The following is a 15,534-nucleotide window of genomic DNA, read 5'->3' on the forward strand; positions in this document are numbered from 1 at the left end:
TCTTTTGTATTTTTATTTATTTTGTGTAGGAATTACTTTTATTGTTTCATTTCTGAAAAGGCAGTGTGTCATTATTGATGTTAACAATTGAGTAGAAAATAAAGGTTTTATAAAAACTCAAACTCTCTCTCTCTCTCTCTCTCTCTCTCTCTCTCTCTCTCTCTCTCTCTCGCTCTCTCTCTCTCTCTGTCTCGCTCTCTCTCTGTCTCTGACTCGCTCTCTCTCTGACTCGCTCTCTCTCTCTCTCTTTCCTTCTCTCTCTCTCTCTCTCTCTCTCTCTGTCTCAGTCTCAGTCTCTCTCTCTCTCTCTCTCTCTCTCTCTGCACTATCTGGAGCCCATCTATACGATTGGTTTATGTTGTAGAGTTTATTGGGCAGTTTTTTTAAATTAATATTGCCGGTTAATTTCTTCAGAAACACATTGATCTGACTGTGATCTGACAATGGTGTCTGTGGTCTGACAGTAAATGCACTAAAAGAGGAGGGGTCAATGTCCGTGATGGCATCTCTGTCTCTATTTCTCTCTCTATTTCTCTCTCTCTTTCTCTCTGTCTCTCGCTCTCTCTTTCTTTCTCTTTTTGTCTGCCTGATCGTGTTACCTTCTCTCTGTCCTTATCTTCCTCTCTTTGTGTCGTCATATCTCTCAAGTTGCTCTTCGTTTTTTTTGTCTGTTCATATCTCTTCTCCTTTTGCCTGAACTCAAAAGACCTACATGAACAAATGGTATCGTTTTAAAATCAGACTACCGCCAGTGCTCAAGACGTTGGCATTTTACTGGAGTCAATGGGGAAGCCTGGTTAAATGTCATCTCTATCGAAATTCCCTGCCTGGACTCAGCAGGGTGACCCCTTGACTTAATGTGCTGACTTAACACATCGAGGCCAAGACTCAACACAGAGAGAGTGACTTAACGCTCCCCTGTGTTGGTCTTTCCCGGTCTCCCCACTCGCATTGCGGAGCACTCTGAAAAGAGCACGGCATTCTGGGGCTTGTCATGGTCCCCTGTTTTTGGCACACCCGACCTTTGTGTAAAGGTTATCGGAGTGTGTATGTGTATGTATTCCGGTATCCCACTGTGTGTGCGTGTGTCTGTCTGCGCTGTGTCGATAAACACAGTGACATTTCCCTGCGTTTTCCTAGTGGTGTGTGTGTTTGTGATTGTGTGTGTGTGTCAGTGCGATTTCCCAGTTGCATGAGCCTCTAGGTGTGTGTGTGTACCCGTGTGATTTCCCAGAGGTGTGTGTGTGTTGATGTTTAGGCTGGCAAACTCTCGTCAACCCCATGCCAACTATTCCTGGCACCGCCGCCAAAGCTCAAACAATGCACACACTAGTCTCTACAGCACTGAACGAATTCCTGTGTGTGTGATGGATTGTGAGTGTGATGGAGTGTGATGGAGTGTGATGGAGTGTGTGTGTGTGTGTGTGTGTGTGTGTGTGTGTGTGTGTGTGTGTGTGTGTGTGTGTGTGTGTGTGTGTGTGTGTGTGTGTGTGTGTGTGTGTGTGTGTGTGTGTGTGTGTGTGTGTGTGTGTGTGTGTGTGTGTGTGTGTGTGTGTGTGTGTGTGTGTGTGTGTGTGTGTGTGTGTGATGGAGTGTAAATGTGTGTGTGTTGGAGTGTGTGTGTGTTCTGAATCTGCTATGATGGTCTGACTGCTTTGTTGAATTATAGCACTACTAAACCTGTATGCAGAATACTTCATTTTACACCCCCCATACTAGCTCTGACTTTGCTGATAGCAACTTAATTGAGGGAAAATGTACTTAATGTGATATGTGGTTGTCCCACCTAGCTATCTTAAGATTAATGCAATAACTGTAAGTCTCCCACCGGTAAGAGCATCTGCTTAATGACTCAAATGTAAAAGTACTTAATTTACTCTCCTTCCTTTTTTCTTTTTACTCTCTGTCTCTTTTCTCTCTCTGCTAATGTTTCATTCTCTCTCTCTCTCTCCCACTCTCTCTGTCCTTCTCTCTCTGCTAATGTTTCATTCTCTCTCTCTCTCCCACTCTCTCTGTCCTCTCTCTGCTAATGTTTCATTCTCTCTCTCTCTCCCACTCTCTCTGTCCTCTCTCTGCTAATGTTTCATTCTCTCTCTCTCTCCCACTCTCTCTGTCCTTCTCTCTCTCTCCCTTTTTAATCCTGTCCTTTCCTGTCCCTTTGCCTCTTATCTCTGTGTATTAGGTTTTGCCTGTAGCTGCAGTCCCCAGTACACTGGAGGGCGCTGTGAGACAGAGATCACAGCTTGCGTTCCTAACCCCTGCCTCAACAGTGGTGTGTGCAAAGCCATCGGCAACGCTTTCCTCTGCAGCTGCAGGAGAGGGTTCCAGGGCACCACGTGAGTTAATATCACATTAATGATCACACTGTATACAGTGGGGCAAAAAAGTATTTAGTCAGCCACCAATTGTGCAAGTTCTCCCACTTAAAAAGATGAGAGAGGCCTGTAATTTTCACCATAGGTACACTTCAACTATGACAGACAAAATGAGGGGGAAAAATCCAGAAAATCACATTGTAGGATTTTTAATGAATTTATTTGCAAATGATGGTGGAAAATGTGTATTTGGTCACCTACAAACAAGCAAGATTTCTGGCTCTCACAGACCTGTAACTTCTTCTTCAAGAGGCTCCTCTGTCCTCCACTCGTTACCTGTATTAATGGCACCTGTTTGAACTTGTTATCAGTATAAAAGACACCTGTCCACAACCTCAAACAGTCACACTCCAAACTCCACTATGGCCAAGACCAAAGAGCTGTCAAAGGACACCAGAAACAGAATTGTAGACCTGCACCAGGCTGGGAAGGCTGAATCTGCAATAGGTAAGCAGGTTGGTTTGAAGAAATCAACTGTGGGAGCAATTATTAGGAAATGGAAGACATACAAGACCACTGATAATCTCCCTCGATCTGGGGCTCCATGCAAGATCTCACCCCGTGGGGTCAAAATGATCACAAGAACGGTGAGCAAAAATCCCAGAACCACACGGGGGGACCTAGTGAATGACCTGCAGAGAGCTGGGACCAAAGTAACAAAGCCTACCATCAGTAACACACTACGCCGCCAGGGACTCAAATCCTGCAGTGCCAGACGTGTCCCCCTGCTTAAGCCAGTACATATCCAGGCCCGTCTGAAGTTTGCTAGAGAGCATTTGGATGATCCAGAAGAAGATTGGGAGAATGTCATATGGTCAGATGAAACCAAAATATAACTTTATGGTAAAAACTCAACTCGTCGTGTCAGGTGGACAAAGAATGCCGAGTTGCATCCAAAGAACACCATACCTACTGTGAAGCATGGGGGTGGAAACATCATGCTTTGGGGCTGTTTTTCTGCAAAGGGACCAGGACGACTGATCCGTGTAAAGGACAGAATGAATGGGGCCATGTATCGTGAGATTTTGATTGAAAACCTCCTTCCATCAGCAAGGGCATTGAAGATGAAACTTGGCTGGGTCTTTCAGCATGACAATGATCCCAAACACACCGCCCGGGCAACGAAGGAGTGGCTTCGTAAGAAGCATTTCAAGGTCCTGGAGTGGCCTAGCCAGTCTCCAGATCTCAACCCCATAGAAAATCTTTGGAGGGAGTTGAAAGTCCGTGTTGCCCAGCAACAGCCCCAAAACATCACTGCTCTAGAGGAGATCTGCATGGAGGAATGGGCCAAAATACCAGCAAAAGTGTGTGAAAACCTTGTGAAGATGTTTGACCTCTGTCATTGCCAACAAAGGGTATATAACAAAGTATTGAGATAAACTTTTGTTATTGACCAAATACTTATTTTCCACCATCATTTGAAAATAAATTCGTTAAAAATCCTACAATGTGATTTTCTGGATTTTCTTTTCTCATTTTGTCTGTCATAGTTGAAGTTTACCCATGGTGAAAATTACAGGCCTCTCTCATATTTTTAAGTGGGAGAACTTGCACAATTGGTGGCTGACTAAATACTTTTTTGCCCCACTGTATATACAGTATGCACGCCAACACACTCCTGTCCTGAACACATACCCATGGAGTTGACTGTCTCAGACATACAGAATATGACAGACACAACAACACCCTTTAACTCACTCACTCACACACATAAACACCCACCTTTTAAATTAGCTGTTTGTTTTAGCTGGTTCAGCTGCCTACTGGCCCAAGTAGTAGATATAATATAAAGTATGTCATATATAAAGTATGTAATAAAGCCCTCTGTGAACGCAATGCCTCATCATTCTCACTAGGTGGCCATATAAACCAGCTTTTCTCTACAGTGATAGGCAGATGAGCAGAAGAGCCAGAGCCCCAAGCTGCCTGCAGCCTGTTTAAGATTCACTCAAAGAGTTGAAAGAGTAAAGATGACATTTCATTCTGCTTGTCTCCTTCTCTCCAGGGGGTTTAGGGGTGTTCCACTGTGTTACATTAGAAATCAAGGCTAAGATACAAAGCCACACGCTCACTCATGTATACACTTTTCTTACTCGCTGCAACACACACACACAAACAAACCAACACACACACAAACTAACCAACACACACATACACACGCACACATACACACACACACACACACACACACACACACACACACACACACACACACACACACACACACACACACACACACACACACACACACACAAACACACACGCCAGAAGCTTGTGTTCCATCATCAAAGCCATTTTCATTTCAGATGAGGAAGATCAGGAAAGTCAATCTCAGTGTGGTGTTATTTAATAGTGAGCATATGAGACTAGGAGTCCCTGAGCTGTCCTCTATCTCCCTCTCTACATCACTTTCCTCCCACCTCCAAATGAAAGGAGAGTCTTCCTCACTTTTAGTCAGTCGAGTATTAAATGACCCACAAACTATCTGTATGTAACAGTTTATTAAACATTCTGATGTATTGATATTCCCCTACTTCAAGGATCATTTTTGGAGTGTATTTTCTCTAGAGGCATCTGTAAGTCAAACTATCCAAACTAATTACCAAACTGAGTTTTAACAGCCCCTCTGCCCCCGTTCCTCCATTCACCCTCTCCAGGTGTGAGGAGGATGTAAACGAGTGTGAGAGGGGCAGAGCCACGGGCGGCGAGGCAGAATGCGAGAACGGTGGTGTGTGCGTTAACATGCACGGCTCGTTCTACTGTAACTGCACGGCGGGCTTTGTGGGCCAGCGCTGCGGCCTGCGGCCCGTGGTGGTCCCAGACATGCAGGCTGGACACGCCGTGCTGGGGAAAGAAGAACTGATCGGCATCGCTGTTGTCCTCTTCGTCATCGTCAGCCTCATCATTCTCTTCATCGCCTTCCGCAAGAAGGTATCTGTATTGTATTGTTTGATTTATTCTTGTGTGTTTTTATTTTTTACAGATGTAGGATCTTAATTTGATCACCCTGTTGCAAGAGACATGTTTTACTTGTTTTGTATTTGACGTTTAAAAGGCTTCTGAAATGTTTTATTTCCACTTTGAAATTTCAGGCTTGATTTTCTCTTATGAAAATTTTTATCAACCCCAACAAAAATGTCCATAAATTGTAATCCACATATTAATTCACATTTACAGTTGCTGTAAGATCCTACATCTGTAATACTATATATTGTTTTACAAGACATACAATAAAAACATTTTGTCTCCAGGTGTTCCAGAAGAACTACTCCCGTAACAACTTGACGCTGGTCCAAGATCCAGCAACAGCAGCGCTGTTAAACAAGGCCAATGGGGTTCAGTTCAAGACCCTGCGCTGCATGCCGGGAGACCCCTTGAACCTGTACGCCGAAGCGGGGCTGTGCGCCACGGTGATAGGGGGAGGAGCCGGAATGATCGGCCCGCCCCAGGTGCCTGTGAGGCCCATGGCGTACACACCCTGTTTTCAAGGCGACCCACGGTCCACGCTGGAGAAGATGGCGGACGGGAGAGGCGTGGAACACAATGAGATGAGCACCTTCCACCCAGAGTCACCCAGGATTCTGGGAGGCACAATGCGGAGAGGGGTGGTGGTGTGCAGCGTGGCACCCAACCTACCACCTGTCTCGCCCTGCCGTTCCGACTGCGATTCCATCCGCAAGAGCCCCTGGGACAGCGACGAGGGTCAGTGTGTGTGCGTGGGGGGGGGGGGGCATAGTATGATGCGTTTGAACCTGTTTGTGTGTGGTATAGTCTTTGTTCATACGTGTTTGTTTTTGTCTTGTGTGTGTGCATTCATGCATATATTCAAATGTTCGTTTGTGAATGTGTATCCCTCCAAGTGAATCTCTTTTCCAGGAACCCTTGAGGGGGAGGGAATTGTACCATTTCCATATTCATATTCATATTACACTGAACTATAGTCAGACTGCATCACGTTCAGTTTATCAAAACCATCATAATTATGAGCCGGCTTTGATTCCCAAATCATAAGAGTGTGTGTGTGTGTGCATGTGTGTGTGGGGGGGTGTGTGTTTGTGGGTGTGGGGTACTTCTAGCTCTCCGTGCCATCATTGTTGTCACTGGAGCCGAGGTGTATGTGATGTGTGCCTCAACAAAGACAGCCCTGGTACGAACGAGCCTGTGTTCTTCTGTGACTAACCTTGCAGAGGGCCAACTCTCCCTGGCCTGCTCCCAACTTCCTCTGACCTCTAACCTCTGACCTCTCCCTGCAGGTAAAATGGTAGATATGGGCGAAGAGATGACCTGTTTCTCAGGGAGTAACAAGGGCAGCAACTCTGAGGTCCAATCACTGAGCTCCTTCCAGTCCGACTCTTGCGATGACAACGGTAAGACATGCCCCGCCTTTCTCGTAACTCTTTCTGGCCAACAGTGAGCTAGTCTACCGTCTGGTCCGATAACAACCCTTAACAACCCCTCATAACCCTTTAATGACGGCAGATTCAGAGTAACCAGATGCCAAAGCATTATGGCCAAAGCTCTCTAAAGCACATTGCTATGACCATATTGCTTCAATAACAGTCCCTTTAGATTGGCAAACACCAAAGAGATGGGGTGGAGTCAGAGGTGGTTTGGTGAAGGGCATTAGTAAAGAGATGCTGTGATTAACAACAACAATAACTATGGGAATTTCTACAGTGTTTTATAAACCCTAAACCCTCTCCAACAAATGCATTTACTCCTGCTGTGTTATAAAAGTGTTTCAGGAAACACTAACATCCAGTGTTAGTTTATTTGTCCCCAAATCATGTTGATTTATTGTTTACATGTGTTTAATATCATTTTTCCGTGTTAATTCCTCAAGTTTTTTTTCTCGTTTTTATTCTAGTGATTTTGTTAACTTTTTAATTTCCACACCTGTCAAATTGTGGAAGTGAGAGAGTGTACAGACAGACAGCAAGCTGGCCTAAGAGAAATGGCAGTACGCTTCCATCCACCCAGCTGTGTTGTGTTTGTTAACTTGTCATCGTTTCATCATTAGGAATTCAAACACATGTTGTTCTCTTCCGTGGCGTTCTATGGTTATAGTCGTTGATGCTCCAGTTCCAATTGTTGGCAGAAGCCAGTTCAGGTTTTAGGTGGTTGTTTATGTGTTGTGTTATCTGTGTTTTGTATTGTTATGTTGTTTATGTGTTTATGTGTTGTTGTGGACTTTGTGGAGTTTTGATATTGGAAAAATGTCAGTAGTAGTTGTTTTTACTTAGAGAAATAGCCTATAAGTTGTTAATTCTGGATCAACATGAATCACTCAGATCATCCTGCAAAAATCACTGCTGTCACCATGGTGAATCTACATAATCATAGTGTGTTGCTACTATGTACTAGACTACATAGCTGAAATGCAATGTTGACGTATCAACATTGAAGCTTTATTCATTCATAATTAATGGAACCGCTTCACTGTCAATATGATCACATTTCACATAGCTGTCTGTGATGTTAGCCAATCAGGCCACAGAACAGTTTGAAGCAGACCATTCAGTGCGAACGACCGCTCCAGTGGATATGATCTGATGTCATTATTATGTTAATTCCATGTTCTTTCTTTCTCTTTCTTGTTATTTTTGTATTTATCTGATTTTCACTGAATGTCTTCAAAACATAATTTAACAATCTAGCTCTCGTCTCTCTGAACACAGCCCTACCTCATGCTTACATGTGTAAATGGAAGTGTGTGTGCGTGTGCGTGCGTGCGTGTGTGTGTGTGTGTGTGTTTTCTTGCTGGGGATACTCTCCAATACTTGGATGAGCAAATGCACATAGATTATGTTAGTCCCCTCCTACACTCTTTTTTGGTTCCAGGTAAGTAGAAAGAACCCTTTCGAGTTCCATGTAGAACCCTCATTGGAAATGGTTCTACATGGAACCCAAAAGAGTTCTAACCTGGAACCGAAAGGTGTTCTCTAAAGGGTTCTCCTATGTGGAAAGCCTAAAACCCCTTTTGAGATCTAGATAGCACCTTGGTTCCATATGTAGCTTTTGATCAGACACCTCCCATACTACATGGCCCTAGTGTTTATCCCATCTTCAGCCAATAGTAGCTCTGTTTCCTGGGAGCCTGTTGTCAACTTCCTGTCTCAAATCGTGTCTCCTCCCTCTGCTTCTCTCCAACAAGACTCCATAGTGACCGTTATTCGACTGGTCAATGATGCAGTCGACACTATTGAAAACGAAGGTACCATGTCTCATCCACCCTTCTCACTCTCTCTATCCTTCTGACGCTCTCTTTACTTCTCCCTGTACTTATCGCTCTCTCTCTATGAGATGCCATGATAATGCTATCCATGATAATGCTATCCATGACAATGCTATCCATGACAATACCATGACAATACCATGACAGTGCTGTTGTTTGAAGATCGTGTACTTCAGCTATGGTGTAAAATACATGGCTTGTATGTAATCTCAATGTACACACATACTGTAGGCTATATATTTTCAGTACACATCCAAATACCTAGCTTACATGGAACCCATGTGTTGAAGTGGAAAGCCTCAACACACACACACACACACACACACACACACACACACACACACACACACACACACACACACACACACACACACATCAGGGGTTCATGGGGACAGGCTGACAGAAGGTCAGGGCTGAATCAGAGTTTAACTCAACATGTGCATTGACATAGTACACATACTGTACATAAAGAAACTGACATATTACACATACTGTACATAAAGAAACTGACATATTACATGTACATAAAGAAACTGACATATTACATGTACATAAAGAAACTGACATATTACATGTACATAAAGAAACTGACATAGTACACATACTGTACATAAAGAAACGGACATTTTACACATACTGTACATAAAGAAACTGACATTTTACACATACTGTACATAAATAAACTGACATATTACATGTACATAAATAAACTGGCATATTACATGTACATAAATAAACTGACATATTACACGTACATAAATAAACTGACATATTACACATACGTAAATAAACTGACATATTACACATACGTAAAGAAACTGACATACTACACGTACATAAAGAGACTGACATATTACATGTACATAAATAAACTGACATATTACACATACATAAAGAAACTGACATATTACACATACATAAATAAATTGACATATTACACATACTATAATGCCTGAGGTGTAGTGGATGAACAGGAGTCAAACGCAGGAGACAGAGAGTTCAGAGTAGCGTTCAAAATTTAATTACCCACACAGGTGCAAACACGACGCTACTCAAAAAAACAAATGCTTCACCCCAAACAGAGTGAGAACCACGGACAATACCAACCAACATGATACCCAGACACAACAAGAATGTACAGAGTGTACACACAACAATCCCGCACACCCAGCAGGCCGGGCTGCTGGGTAATAAAGCCCCACAAATCACCCTAACCACAAACAGGTGCACCTACTCAACAAAAAGGGAGGGGGAGGAAAAGTCAGTAGCAGCTAGTAGGCCGGTGACGACGACCGCCGAGCGCCACCCGACCAGGAAGGGGAGCCACCTTCGGTGGGAGTCGTTACACATACATAAATAAACTGACATATTACACGTACATAAATAAACGTACATATTACACGTACATAAAGAAACTGACATATTACCCCCCTCAAATCTCATATGGTCCGGTCCTAATCCGTGCCAACACCTGTTTGGCACCTCTAACACAAACACACACACACAAACACACGCTAATACGTAAATAAACTGACATATTACACATTCATAAAGAAACTGACATATTACACGTACATAAAGAGACTGACATATTACATGTACATAAATAAACTGACATATTACACATACATAAATAAACTGACATATTACACATACATAAATAAATTGACATATTACACATACATAAATAAACTGACATATTACACGTACATAAATAAACTGACATATTACACGTACATAAAGAAACTGACATATTACACGTACATAAAGAAACTGACATATTACACGTACATAAAGAAACTGACATATTACATGTACATAAAGAAACTGACATATTACACGTACATAAAGAAACTGACATATTACATGTACATAAAGAAACTGACATATTACCCCCCTCAAATCTCATATGGTCCGGTCCTAATCCGTGCCAACACCTGTTTGGCACCTCTAACACAAACACACACACACAAACACACGCTAACACGCTAAAGCGCTCTCTTCTCCTGTTCTCCCACCTGACAGTGTCAGTCATGGACCAAGGTCAGAGCTACAACAGAGGTGACCCCCTTCCCCCTCTTTATTCTTCATCTCACATCACTCACTCCCTTTACTTCTCCCTCCCTCTTAATCTCACTCTCTCACCTAGCTCCTTTTTTCTCTTTTAATTTCTCGCTCTCCCTCTCTCGCTCCCTCTTCCTTCTCTCATCCTCTCTCTCCCTTTCTCTCACTCTCCATCTCACTGCACCCCCCTCTTCTCAGTCTCCATCCCAGTTCACTGTGTTTGTGTGATTTGTTACTCCTGGCCCCCTGCCAACACACACACACCCCAGCATGTGTTAGCCCGTCACAGTATTGTTCTGCTGACTGAGCAACCCTGATGCATCCTTGGAGATGTCACGTTGCCAGGGTGGAGAGGCTTCTCTGACTCTCCCACGCACCCCACTGCCGTCCCACCACAGTTTGGCCAATTTTGTCTTTCCTTTGCTTTCGTCTGCTGCCCGTGACATGTTATGGTTGATCCTCTCACTGCATTGCATTTGCATCCCACCTCCGAGTGTGTTGTTTCATTGTTACTCCATGTGACTGACGTTTCTACTGCTTTTAATGAGTTTGTCCTCGTTGACGTTGCTTTGTTGAGATTTGTTGTCTGAAGCTTTTCTTGAACTTGTCAGGATGGATACAACTTTTTAGTGTTTTTCACTTTGGTTTTGTCATTTCCTTTGATGCGCGTACTGTTTGTTTTTCCCTTTCTTAGTTTTTCTTTAGTATTTTACAGTTTAATGCTTTGTGAAACAGTCTTGTTAACATGTGGAAGTATATCAAGCTGTGATGTGTTTTTTTACTTTGAATGATCCCATCGGTGAGTAACCGCTGATCTCTCACCATGGCTTGGCTGTTCCGAAGTGCCACCCTGACTCCTCCTGAACCCTGGCATGCTATGACCTGTTGACCTGTGACCCCTGATGTTCCCAGGCCTCCCTCCTGCATGTGAAACCTTCAAACACAGCTAACATGTTCCCTGTACCGGATGTTCCCCGTACTATGGTTGACATCTAACTGTGTTTTTGTTGTCTACTAACATGCCCGATGGACCTCTGCAGAGAGACTGTAGTTGTCCACTAACTGATGGACCTTCAGATTTGAACTGTCCATCAGGCATGTTGGCAGAGATTGCGTTTGCTAAATGTAATCTAACTGTCTCTCCCTCCTCCAGCATATCACTGGGACACGTCTGACTGGATGCCCAACTCACGGCTACCCGACATCGAAGAGGTGCCCAGTTACGAGGCCAGCGGCCTAGGGGGCCACGGAGACATGGTTGCCTCAGCCTCCCGACTGGGGGGCAGCTCTCGCCTGGGGAGCAGCGCCCGGGAGCTGGAGTCAGACTACTACCTCGGGGGCTACGACATCGACAGTGACTTCCCCCCTCCCCATGAGGAGGAGTTTCTGACCCAGGACCAGCTCCCTCCTCCCCTCCCCACTCCCTTGGAGGAGTACCAGGGGCACCCCTACGACACCCTTCCCACTACCCAGCCCGCCTCCAAGGAGAGCACCCTGAGTGGGAGTGGTAGTGACAGCACCGGACGCCACAGGTCTCCCCGCCCACACTTCCACCCCAGCCAATACCTGCCCCCACACCAGCTACCCCTGGGGGAGGCGGGGCAAGGCGGGCCCGGAGGGGAGGAGTTCAGCACTTTTGTGGGTGGGGTAATCACCCCGGGAGGCGGGGACGTGGAAGATAATGTGTCGCTGAATATGAGGTTGTCGGTGAACGCGTCATCGGCCTCGGACCTGTCGGCGCCCTGCGGCTTTGACGACTCGGAGGCGGGCGGTAGTGACTTTGACAGTATGGATGAGCTCCACCGGGGTGGGACATACACCGTAGAGATGCAGCAACAGACTGAGGTCTGACTGGGCCCCACCGTGGGGACAAGAGTACTGGCTAGGGGACGGGATGGGCAGGAGAGCAGAACAGAGACAGTTAGAGTAGTGTATCGAGCTGGAGTTATGAGAGATGGAGTTCCTTGCTCAGAGAGGAATGATTGGTGTATAATGGACACACTGCTAGCTAGTGGCTACGTTATCAAAACAGTACCCACCCTAACCCTTCAACCACTGCCATTGTAAACACTAACCTTAAATCAAATCAAATCCAATTGTATTGGTCACATACACATGGATAAACCACTTCACCCATTGCAGGCTTCATCCTTAAACTAGTTTCCCTCACCGCAAGCCACTACCCTTAAGCCACTACCCCTAAGATAATAAGCCGCATACAATGGAAAGCAATGTGTTTTGACACATTAGTACCTATAGCTGGTTATGATCATAGCCACTACCCTAGCAGTGGCCCGTGTCAAGGTCAGCTGAGTGTTATACTCTTCCATAGCTGGAACATAAAGCCTACCAGATATGTTGAGTAGGAATGAAAACAGGGTGAGAATGGGAATAAGAAAGATTAAAGTGAAAAAAATACAAACTTTTGAAGAGACAACTGCAGAGAAAATGGATGAGCTAATTAATAAACAAAATATTAAGAATGTTTGGGAAAAAAATTAAAGGGACAATATTGTAATTGAATGGTCAGTACTGTGATATGGCCTTCTCTGTCATAGTGGATGTGATTGTTAGCTGCACGCTCCACACAGCTCCCCTGTCCCACCTCTCACTACACCTGCTCACCCACAGAGACCCAATGGACTTTCCCCTAACCACGATGCAATTCACTTGGGGGGGAACTCCCCCCTGTCAGATTTGTGTCTTTTTTTCCCCCTAGTTTTTTTATTTTGTACAAATCCGCTCATACATAACCTGTACAGAATTTGTGAAATAGTAAAATGACCATAGTGGTGCAATGGAAATGGAAGAAGAAGATATGTTTTTTATTATCCACTCTAAGAATGCTATTTGGATTGATGTGGAATATGTTTAATATTACCCTTAGTCCAGACCTCCTCCCCCGAAATCAGGCCTGTGAAGCCATGAGAGTTTAACCATCCTTCTGTCCCACCGCATGCTAAACTGCTATCCTGCCAAGTCGCTCATTTTGCTTTAATGATATGATCTTTATTGTTTTGCACTAGTATCTTTTGATGTTTTATGTTTTCATGATTATTACATGAAACATGCTATATTATTGAAATCCTCCAAAGGGCATTATGATAATATGTAAATTATGGGCCAGTGAAATTAGCATAATAAGCACTGAGGAATTTTTGTGTTAGTAATTGTCTTTTCACAAAAGTCCCTGATTTTCAAATAGACATTGAAAATTGACAATTCACATTGAGTGTGCTTGAGCTATTACATTTCCCAGCATGCAGCTCAATGTCTTTTATTTTATTTCCTTCTTCCCATGTTGTTTTGCACTGAGCAGGTTTCATAGAGTCACTCCAGAATTTCCCAAATCCATAACAGCAGACTGACTGATAGATGAGAAGTAGGGTCCATGCACAATGCAAATGCATTCTGGGAAAATATTATAATAATGAAGCATCCCATACCAATCACAGCGGCTAGGCAGTGTTGCATCATGGGTCTTGTCAGTTGCAGTGTTACATTTTGGTTCTGTCTGCTTAAAAACTAAAATAAACAAAGGCTAACATCGGCTTTATTCTACACATCTGGACAGATAACAAAACAGATGAGTTTTGGACTTGTATTTTGGACTTGTATTCTACACACATCTGGACAGATAACAAAACAGATGAGTTTTGGACTTGTATTTTGGACTTGTATTCTACACACATCTGGACAGATAACAAAACAGATGAGTTTTGGACTTGTATTTTGGACTTGTATTCTACACACATCTGGACAGATAACAAAACAGATGAGTTTTGGACTTGGAGTTGTATTGGACTTGGAGTTGTTTTGGAATATAATATGCCTGATCCAGTCAGGCAAGATTTTTTTTGTAAAAGATGTAAGTTTGTGTTAAAATCTTTGTACAGTGTACATAGATAGCTAGGTTGTTTAAATGCTGATTTTGTAGATATTGAATTACAATTCTGACTGACTTTCTTTGAGTTTCTTGTGTTTGATGTGAATGTGGACTGTAAGAGACCATGATAAATCAATAATTTAACCTCAGCTCCCCTCCTCCGGTCGCATTTCAACTAAAGTCTTTGGTTTTTTTTTATGAACCTTTGCTTTAAAAGATAAATAGCCTTTCAATAGACTGGGTGGAACTTCCACAGTATTACATGTACAAACCTGCATTACATTACATCCCTGGGGTTTTTCTTTTTGTTTAATATCTTTCTCTGGTTTCTGTTCCTTTTGAATTATTTTAGGTAGTATTAAAATATATCTAATCGAACTGCAGCAATTGAGTTTACAAAATGAGTTATTTTTAACTGCTTTTTTGTTTTTTAAATCAATGCTGAAAATAAAAAGGTTCTTGATCAAACCAAGTCTAAATTCTTCCTCAATGCAATGGAAAAAGTTTGCCTATGATGTTACAGAATGAACTAAACTTGATTAACTGTAAAAGGTTTGCGAGGTAACTTGTTTCCAAGGTAACTTGATATAATTACAGATTTATATGCAAGTATCACATATTGCTCTAAAGTCAACTCTGACCTCCAAGCCAATTCCACTGCATTTTTTCATTGTTCCCCTCTAATTAGTGACTGATTTAGACCTAAGAAATCAGGTGCAATGAATTATCAGGTAGAACAGAAAACCAGCAGGCTCCAAACCTCATAGGGTAAGAGTTGAAGATCCCTGCTCTAAAGCATTGTTTCCCAACTCTGGTCCTCAAGCACCGCCAACAGCACATATTTATGTTGTGGCCCCGGACAAGCACACCTGATTCTACTTGTCAACTAATCATCAAGTCCTTAACAAGCTGAATCAGGTGTTTTTGTCCGAGGCTACAACAAAAATGAGTGCTGTTGAGGGTACTGGAGGACC

General features: G+C 43.4%; 1 protein-coding gene across 5 annotated transcripts in view; it reads left to right on the plus strand.

Moving 5' to 3' along the window:
• Positions 1 to 15,028, plus strand: part of LOC129822365 (protocadherin Fat 3-like) — a 381,150-nt gene extending 366,122 nt beyond the window's left edge. For 2 of the 5 annotated variants that reach the window (XM_055880588.1, XM_055880590.1), the window contains 7 exons: positions 2,183 to 2,336; positions 5,033 to 5,306; positions 5,627 to 6,077; positions 6,629 to 6,742; positions 8,530 to 8,589; positions 10,636 to 10,671; positions 11,828 to 15,028. In XM_055880588.1, coding sequence (XP_055736563.1) covers positions 2,183 to 2,336; positions 5,033 to 5,306; positions 5,627 to 6,077; positions 6,629 to 6,742; positions 8,530 to 8,589; positions 10,636 to 10,671; positions 11,828 to 12,525 — 1,787 coding nt within the window. In that variant the 3' untranslated portion in view covers positions 12,526 to 15,028. The remainder of the gene's footprint in view (positions 1 to 2,182; positions 2,337 to 5,032; positions 5,307 to 5,626; positions 6,078 to 6,628; positions 6,743 to 8,529; positions 8,590 to 10,635; positions 10,672 to 11,827) is intronic. The other 3 variants (XM_055880592.1, XM_055880593.1, XM_055880589.1) reach the window with 2 other exon arrangements.
• Positions 15,029 to 15,534: the final 506 nt, after the last annotated feature.

Source organism: Salvelinus fontinalis, chromosome 24 (assembly GCF_029448725.1).
Source record: "Salvelinus fontinalis isolate EN_2023a chromosome 24, ASM2944872v1, whole genome shotgun sequence".
Taxonomy (NCBI): Eukaryota; Metazoa; Chordata; class Actinopteri; order Salmoniformes; family Salmonidae; genus Salvelinus; species Salvelinus fontinalis.